Raw genomic sequence first — 9,885 nt, 5'->3', positions numbered from 1 at the left:
TCCCTCTACTAGCTCGTTGAAACCAAAAATGAATTACATGCTAAATCAAATGAACAAAAATGGATAGAAATGATAAAGTTAGAGAAATGAGTTACATTCAGAAATGAATATGGTTACTCACTAAGTATGGAAATGATCTGAGAATTAATTTAAGGATTTTGATTATTTAATTAATTGAAGTTCGAAAATTGAATTAAATTAATTGTTCTTTGTGAATCTGTTGAATGTAGAAATTAAATATATTTTCTAATAGATTCTTTTATGGTAAAGTGGTCATAATTTTAACGGAATTAGAATTGGGTTGAGAAAATTATTTAATTGGAACATTAATTTAATAAATACTATTTATTTTGGGAACTAGAAAAACATATATTAGGTTGGATTAAATTATAAAGTGTTGGATTAAAAATCCTGTAATCACATATAATTGGACCCAATACAGAAGAGACCAACAACCCCTCATGACAAGCATGAGGGGCGAAAACCCTAGTAAAATAACTAAGGTTAGCCGCGCCTCTCTCTCCTAATTCAACTAGGAGACTATTTTTTCATTAAATAAATCTTATTTGTATTCTACTAGTTCAACTAGGGTTTCACTTCCTCTCCCTATAAATAGATGACACCGTATGGTTAAAACACATCATAAGAACAAAAGTTCTATTTAAGTTTTCAATATTGTTATTCTGTCCGAAAATAGTCAAAATTTAGTTCTAAGTACAAATTCTATTTTCGAGAATAACAATTCTACTAGTTTCTATAAGAGATAAATTTACTTTCCCACTGGAAGTAAAAAAAAAATATTTCTAATTCTATGTTTAATTCGAAATTATTTGAGCCCACACTCGAAGTAGTTCATGGTACAAGAATAACGAAGAAGGTCGTTCGATTGGAAGTCGAGAACGTCTAGGATCTATCTCACTCAAAGAACATGTATTATTTCAGGAAAAAAGTTTATTACTATAAATATCACAAATCAGCTCAATTTTCAAAAAAAATTATTTTTCTAATGTACAAGAATACTGTTCTTAGACCGAATATTTTCCAACACTTAATCCCTCATGCTTTGGGGATTATATAGAAGGGTTCACCCCTCCGTGATCTATTCATATAAATCATGCATGATAACTTTTGAATAAATAAAAAATTATTATTATTTGTTTTATATGAAAAGCTTTTATTTGTTAAATATATATTAATAAAGATAGTAATTTGAACCGATATGAAAGAAGTACTAGATGGATTCAAATTGTACATGAATGACTAATACAACTTTTATTGCTAAATTCAACATTTAAATTAGAAAGTGTAAATTTGATATCATATTATAAGTAAATTTGTCTCTATACTTTATTTTCATTGATATTTGTCATTATATTTTAAAAATATGAGTTAATTTGTCTCTCAATTTTTATATGATAGAATCTTACTATTAAACTTTGAATTTTATTAAATTGTGCTGCCAACTTTGATATTTTTAATTAAAGTTTACCCTCAATATTAATTTTGATGGTCTGAAAATATAATTTAATAAGAAAAATTATTTCAAATATTCAATTTTAATTGATAAAATAGTTTAATTTATAAATATTAAAATTAATAAATTAACTTATAATTTTATTTAATGAAATAAATACTAGAAAAAAATAAAAATTCATGCATAAAAATACATTTATTTTTTAAAATAACTGTAACACCCCATACCCGTATCCTATGTCGGGACGGAATATGAGGCGTTACCTAACTTAAACTCGTGCTTACGACCAATTTCGAGTCTCTAAGATTTGGAAAAATTTAAAACTTTCTCAAGCTTATCAACACGTCCTTAATATGGCCCTACGAGGCCCAAAACACACATCGGAAATCATCCAGAACCAACTCGAGTTCTTTAGTCAACTTTAGAAAAATGACACTTGACACAAGGGCACACGCCCGTGTGGGAAGGGCAACACGCCCGTGTGGGAAGGGCAATACGCCAGTGTGACCAAATCGACATGGTCGTGCTGTTGGCTCGTGTGATTCACACGGCCTAAGAAATAAGTAACACGCCCGTGTCCCTCACCCGTGTGGAATTAATTCTAAATTCACACCTACAGAGGTTTTCACAATGCCTGGCACACGCCCGTGTCCCTGGCCTGTGTCCTTGGCCCGTGTCCTTCACATGGCCATGACACGCCCATGTCCTAACCCGTGTGCAAAAGCCTGGACATTCTATTTTTGACGTCAGCAATTCTTAAGGGTCACACGGCTAAGGTACACGCCCGTGTTCTAGGCCATGCCCTTCATACGGCTGAGACACACGGTCGTGTCTCTACCCATGCGTTTACCATCATGCATACTAACTTGCAAATTTTACGTGCAGGGGACACACGACCAAGCAACACGCCCATGAGGCTGGCAGTGTGTCGCACACGGCCTAGACACACGTCCATGTGCCTACCCGTATGGACAAAATAAGGCTATTTACCTAGCCTCCTTGCCACCTTACTTACACAACCTACACAACAGCAACCAAAACCAATACAAGACTATTTCATGCAACCAGATCAGCCACAATAGCCAACATTTCATTTGTGCAATTTACTCATCCCTGAAAATAACATCATTTGCATATATCAAAAAGAATATTAGCCATCATTTGAGGTTTAATACAAATAGAGGGGATTCACCCATGCCTAGACATTTGGCCAATTTTCAAAGACTTAAAACATCGAAGTCTAGCCCTATACATGTCATTCTCAAAAAAAAAAAAATAGTCTAACTATACCAAGTGCTTCAGCTGATAGTGTGATCGTTGCCTCCGACGTCCAATGATCCTCGAGCTAGACAGGCGGCACTATAAGAAAAAGGAAAGGAGAAGGAGTAGGCATAAAGCTTATTAAGTTGCACATAAATAAATATACAACAACAATTTCACCATTCATCAACATGCTCGTAACACAAAAATGGGCATAAGCATAACTTACTCATCACTATCCATATAAATATTATAGCATATATCGAGCTCATATCTCATGCATTTCGAATAGGCACCTGTACCACTCACAACACAGTTATACCTTACTCATTAGCTTAAACTACATCTCTCACCGCTAACCATTCGGAACTTTACCGGATATTCGATAAGCCTCAAACATGGGGTAGGGTGCCGATGCCATATCCCAAACATGGTCTTACACTGGCTCATATCTCAAGTCGATACCATGTCCCAGACATGGTCTTACACTGACTATCATTTCGTAGCCGATGCATGTCCCAGACATGTCTTACACTGGCTTATGTCTCGAAGCCGATGCATGTCCTAGACATCTCTTACACTAGAACTCGTCTCGATGCCGATGCCATGTCCCAAACATGGTCTTACACTGGCTCTTATAATGTGGCCGATGCATGTCCCAGACATGTGTTTACTAGTCCACAATAACCCATTTGTCATGGCACGAATATCCGATTTATTTCCTAAGTTCAAACAAGAATTCTACTATCTTTATTGTCATCATACTTTCTCAATTCCACAATCAAGCAATTCATGCTATATTAATTCAAATACAATTCAACACATACATAAACAATGTAGTTGTATTATTTACATATAACTTACCTCGGATTACAAAATGTGGCGACTAGTCGATTTAGTTGATTTGCTTGGTTTTCCCCTGATCTAAGTTCGGATTCGGTATTTCTTGATCTATAATAGTAAAATGTATTTATTTAGTCACTAAATAAAATTTGGCAATCGAAAATTCACATCTTTGGTAAAATGACCATTTTGCCCCTAGACTCGAAAATTGATTTTTATCGAATTTATTCATATCTTAAGCCTAGCCGAACTCCTTTTTCTCTTATAGTAACCCCAAATTCTCACTATTTCACACATATACTATTTTACAACTTATGCAAAATAGTCCTTTTAGGTGTTTTCATGCTAACACCTTTTACAAAAGTTGTTTATAACACACCCAAGACTCATTTTCTTTCATAAAAACTTAGTAAAATTACAAATCCTTTCATGGAAAAACCCTAAACTCTTAATCATTTTGTAAAATAGTACCCTTATTTGAAATCTCATGCTTTAAGGGTCTCAAAAGTACAATAATATTCAAGAAAAGCCATTAAAATCACTTACTTGCAAGAGGAATGAGTTGCTAAAATTTTTGAAGCTCAAAACCCCTAAAAATGGCCAAAAAATAAGTGGAAATGAAGAAAGAATGAAAGAAAAAGATGATAGCTAGGCTTAGGGCATTATTATATCATATAATATGTCATCAAATTACCTAATATTGACTTTTCAACATTTTTATCTCCCATGGCCGGCCAGCTAAGATTTAAGGGTCTTTTTTCTCTTTAAAACCCCCAAATTAAGGTTCATAAAAATTGAACACCTTTAGCTATCAATTTAAGACTTTTGCACTTTATGCGATTTAGTCCTTTTTCGAAATTAAGCAAGCAAACGCTAAAATTATTTCACCAAATTTTCCATGCACTAATATAAACTTTATTATAAGTCTAAAATATTAATAAAATACTTTCTCTAACTTTGGATTTGTGGTCCCAAAACCACTGTTCTGACTAGGCCCAAAATCGAGCTGTTACAATAACCATTTTATTAATTTTAATATTATTTTAATTACCTTGTTAATGTCAAAATTAAAATAATATATAAAAATATTTTATTAAGTTTTGTCTTCAAATTTTTGAAATTGAATAGCAAAACACAACAAAAAAATAATTTTAACCAGAAAATTCAATAAATAAAAGTAAAAAGACAAAATCAATGTAAAGTAAAAACATAGCGGTAAATTTACTTTTAATTCATACATATCAATGAAAGTAAAATATTACGTCTAAAGTAGTGGCAAATTAACATAATAACCTTTTAAATTATTAAAATATTAATTTTACAAAAAATTATGTAAATGTGTAAAATTAACTTATTTTTACGATGAATCCTCCAAATTTAATATGTTTTAGTACATGTTTTCAATAAATAAAAAGAGGAAACCATAAGAAATTATTATTACAAGTTGTCGAATAAAATGAACAAAATAAAAAGTCACCAAAATATCTAGCCAAAAGAAAATGCTTTAATAGTAAATTGTTCCCTGAATTATACTTTAATTTTTAGTTAATTATACCAAACATCCCAAGTTATGATTCTTATTTTAAATTAATCCTAAACTTTAAAACATCCTAATTACTTCCTAAACTATTGATGTTATATTAATAAGATCCTTTCGTTATTAAAATTGTCATTTTAACCGTTAAATAGACTCATCTGTCATAATTTAAAATAAAATGAATATTACAAAAATCTTGAATTTGAGATTTTAAAACTTTTAAAGAAACTTTTTCCTTCACTCTCTCTTTCTTCAATTTTATTTTATTTTAGTTTTAATTTTAAAAGTTGTGAGACAATATTTTATTTTTTTTAAAAATTATTTTAAATTGTCATATAAGATTTGATGTTTTATTTAATGGTTAAATTAGCGATATTAATAATGAAATAACTTGATTGATATAACACCGATAGTTGAGCATATAATTAGAATGTTTTAAACCTTAGAGATCAATTTAAAATGAGGGTCATAGTTTGGGGATGTTTAGTGTAATTAATTCTTAATTTTACATTAAATTTTAGAAGTTTTTTAGGTAAATTACAATAGTAGTCATCTAATTATGTTTTTTTTTTTGGTTGCTTAAATTATCTTGGGTTTATCGGAGTTTTTATTTTTATGTTAGTCAAACTAAAAAAATATAAAATTAAATAGTTAAGTAATTATTTTATAAATTTTATATTTAGGTGATAAAAGAATTTATTAATAATTAGATCATTATTTTATAATTTTTATAATTTAGTAAAAAATCATTAATACGTCACCTCTATTATTTATTTATCATTTCTGTGAAAAGGAAAAACAAAATACTTTGATTAAAGAGAAAAAAAAAAGGAAAAAAAGGAAAGAAAGAGGAATGAAAAAGGGTCGGAAAAGGCAAGCAAATCTTAGCTGTAGAAAGTAGAAACCATCCATTCAACCATCGGCCACAATTTCTTCTTGGCAAGCCAACAAAAACTTGAAATAATCTAAAACAAAATCAAACACTTTTTGGTAGATTCTTTCCAGGTAGCGGCGGTGTATTCGGTACACACTCAAAAATATAATTGTAACTCCAGGCCAGAAAGAGTAGGTGAAAGTCGAAAATTTTGGTGCCTTGTTCGAAGTTTATTGGTCCAGTTTCTCCTATAAATACCAAAAGCCGAATTAAAAAGCCTATTTTTTTTCTTACATATCACTTTGCTTCCCTTAAGTTAAGCGTGCTCTCTCTCCATCTCTCTCTCTCCCCCCCCATTTCAGATCTCAAAGGTTTGTTTCCTTTTCTTAACTAGTTTCTGATCTTTATTTCCAGTTGTAATTCTTGAATTCTAAGCTATGGGGTTTGTTTCTTTGTCCAAATATAATTTGGGTTTTGTTTATTAATCCGAACCATTATCTGGGTTTGCTCTGTTTGCTTGTCTCTGATAGTCATTTTATTGCTTTCTTCTAAGATGCAATATTGATTAGATCTATACTATCGGTTTCTTTATTTCATTGACATTTCTTTCATTTTTTCGAGCTTGGAATTTGGAAACATAGTGTTCTGGTTGGGTATCTCTTGAAATGTTGGGCATTGTGTTTCTGGATTTTTCTTATGTTGCCTTGAGTTAAATGTTTGGGAGAAGAGATGAACTCATCTTTTGATGCTTTGGAGGAACTGTTTGAAGATAAACCCGGTTATTATTTTCAATGATTTGTGAAAAGGGGTTCCTGAATATTGAAATTCCTGAAATCAACATTCAATTTGGGGATTATCCATAAGGGATATTTGATGCCGTTCACATGATTATTTATTTCAAGTTTGTGAAACTAATGTTGAGAATGTGATTAATGGAAGGAATATGGTAACTCACACCAAGTTAACCAGATATGGCGTCCAATTTTAAATAGAAGAAACCTGATTTGCCTTTTTGAATAAAATTGTAATTTGTTATTGACTAGACGTGTGCTTTGAAAGAAGTGGGATCTCGGCATTTTTCTATTCGGTTATAGGAACTAATTTTCTGACCAGGATTTTGTATAATGAATACAAAATTGATACGTTTGGTTTCATAGAATAAGTCCCTTGCTATTGTTTTCTGGCTATGATTGAAAGGATTGATAGATCTATCGGTTCCTTTTGCTTTTAGTTCTTTTTAATGTTCGTTCATTATTATTAAGATAGAAATAGATGCTTGCTTTGATGGTTTCTATATTTTTGGATGCAAGCATGTCTTGGAACCACAATTCATGTTTATTTCTTTGGCAACTATTTGTTTGTATGTGACATTTGCTTCTTGCTAGTTTTAAAAATTGAGACATGCATTCTGGGTGTGAGTTATGCAGCTTATTGATTATATTACTTCATATCTCGTTTCAGGCCTAGACGCTGTTTCCTGTTTCAAAGCGTGAGATGGCAACAACATCAGCAGCTACATTCTCGATCGGATCAGTCTCCTTTGGAAGAAGGGGGAGTCCACTTCTGCTAACAAAACCTTCTGCTGCAAGGTGCACCTCACAGAATTCACTTGCAAGTTTCAGTGGCCTCAAGGCAGCAACATCGGTGAACTGTGATTCTGAATCCTCCTTCCTTGGCAAGGAAAGCAGTGCAACTCTTAGGGGCTCTTTCGCGCGGAAAGCACAGAAGCCAAACCAGAGTTCTAACCATGGCTTACAGCTTCAAGCATCTTACAAAGTGGCAATACTTGGAGCTGCTGGAGGGATTGGTCAGCCACTGGCACTTCTAATCAAGATGTCCCCGCTAGTTTCGGCCCTAAATCTATATGATATAGCAAATGTCAAGGGAGTGGCCGCAGATCTCAGTCACTGCAATACTCCTTCTCAAGTTCTGGATTTCACTGGTGCTTCTGAAATAGGAAATTGTTTGAAAGGTGTGAATGTGGTGGTTATTCCTGCTGGTGTTCCAAGAAAGCCCGGTATGACTCGTGATGACCTCTTCAATATCAATGCCAACATTGTTAAGACTTTGGTCGAGACTGTTGCTGATAATTGTCCCGATGCCTTCATCCATATTATTAGCAATCCGGTTAACTCCACAGTACCAATTGCTGCTGAAGTTCTGAAGCAGAAGGGTGTTTATGATCCAAAGAAGCTTTTTGGTGTTACCACATTGGATGTTGTGAGAGCTAACACATTCGTTGCTGAGAAGAAAAACCTTAAGCTCATTGATGTGGATGTTCCTGTTATAGGTGGACATGCTGGTATCACCATTTTACCCCTGCTGTCGAAGACGAAACCGTCTGTTAGCTTTACGGATGAAGAAGTGGAGCAATTAACTGTCAGGATTCAAAATGCCGGGACAGAGGTTGTAGAGGCAAAGGCTGGTGCAGGGTCAGCCACCCTGTCCATGGCATATGCGGCTGCAAGATTTGTTGAATCATCCCTTCGTGCTCTAGATGGAGATGGGGATGTCTATGAGTGCTCTTTTGTGCAATCAGATCTGACTGATCTTCCATTCTTTGCATCTCGGGTCAAGCTTGGAAGAAAAGGGATTGAAGCAATGATTCCATCTGATCTTCAAGGATTATCCGAGTACGAAGAGAAGGCTTTGGAAGCTCTTAAACCAGAACTGAAGGCTAGCATTGAGAAGGGAATTGCATTTGCGCAGAAGCAACCAGTTACAGCATGAAACTGAAAAGTTTTTGAAGCTCTAAAACCTCATTGAAACCATGCTTTTAACACACAATCCCTGCACAAGAACCTTCAGTTTTGTAGAATGAACGCTGTTTTTTCTATTTTCTTTTTCCAAATTGAGGATAACTAAGAAAGTGAAAGGGTATTTTGATGGTTGCAGATGAGAAGAATAGTATCATTTTTCAATCAGACTCTGTAATGCTTTCGACTGTTTTGAATTAACATGGTTTATTCCCTTAGTTTTTATTACTGTGTCAAAGGAGCGGCGAATTATAAAGACCCAACATTGTGAAGGCAATGCATTTGCTGCAAAATAAGGTTAGATACCTAAAAAGATACATATTTTCTAGGGTAAATTATTCCACAGGTCATTCAACTATTGTCACTTGTGTTTTTTGTCAAAACTTTTTTAAATTTGATTATTCAACTAATTAAGGTTTTTATTTTATTTTATTTTATTTTTTGTCTATTTACATTGAGTGCCGTTAAATCTCTTACGGGAGGGTGATTTGTAATTTAATAGTTAAAAGAATCTGTATAATAATAAATGTAATCTTCAAATACAAACTATGTTGAACATGTGATATTAACCCAACACGTTGAATGTATTTCATCTTTTTCCCCTAAATGACTAACCTTTTCTTTTTCCCTTTTGGACTCTTTAAACCTTATTAACATTTTACATTTTTCCTATTTAAAATACCATTGAAACCCCATTTTTTTTTTCCGTCTTCATAAACTCTCCAAAGCCTCTAAAATGAATGTTTCATCAATGACTTCATCTTGTTTTTACACACTAGAGATGTTTCTATCACTGGCAATCTCATTCCTTGTTTTGATCTACATTTTGTTGGCTGTTTCGGAGTTTCAGTGAAACAGTAATGGAGTTCGTTCTTCGTTGCTTCTTCAAGATTGGTGCTTCCTTATGTCGCATCTCGTTTCCAAAAAGATGCGTAATTTTGTGAATGATTCCAAAGTTGTTGAATGTGTTGGAAAATGAAGCGTTTTTCGTTACATAATTGCTTCACAAAATAAAAATGAATTTTTTAAAATTATGATTAAATCCATATAAAATGTTAAAGTTGTGGGTTAAATATGTTATTATACTTATTTTTAACTGTCATATTGCTAAGAGATTTAACCACATTCAATGGACAATAAA

At 32.9% G+C, this 9,885-nt stretch overlaps 1 protein-coding gene across 1 annotated transcript; it reads left to right on the top strand.

The window, feature by feature from the left end:
- The first annotated feature begins 5,917 nt into the window (after positions 1-5,917).
- LOC108483397 (malate dehydrogenase, chloroplastic) lies at positions 5,918-8,969 on the top strand. Its single transcript, XM_017786770.2, has 2 exons — positions 5,918-6,359; positions 7,450-8,969. Exon 2 carries the CDS (start codon positions 7,483-7,485, stop codon positions 8,716-8,718), a length of 1,236 nt encoding a protein of 411 aa, XP_017642259.1. The 5' UTR covers positions 5,918-6,359; positions 7,450-7,482; the 3' UTR covers positions 8,719-8,969.
- Positions 8,970-9,885: the final 916 nt, after the last annotated feature.

The sequence above is a fragment of the Gossypium arboreum genome, chromosome 1, assembly GCF_025698485.1.
Source record: "Gossypium arboreum isolate Shixiya-1 chromosome 1, ASM2569848v2, whole genome shotgun sequence".
NCBI classification, from domain to species: Eukaryota; Viridiplantae; Streptophyta; class Magnoliopsida; order Malvales; family Malvaceae; genus Gossypium; species Gossypium arboreum.
Note: the sequence above shows the minus strand (reverse complement) of the source record. Positions and strands in the feature narration are given on the sequence as shown.

What these genes read in the sequence shown, in the direction of transcription:
- LOC108483397 (XM_017786770.2), top strand. Translation starts at nt 7,483, where the DNA reads ATGGCAACAACATCAGCAGCTACATTCTCGATCGGATCAGTCTCCTTT.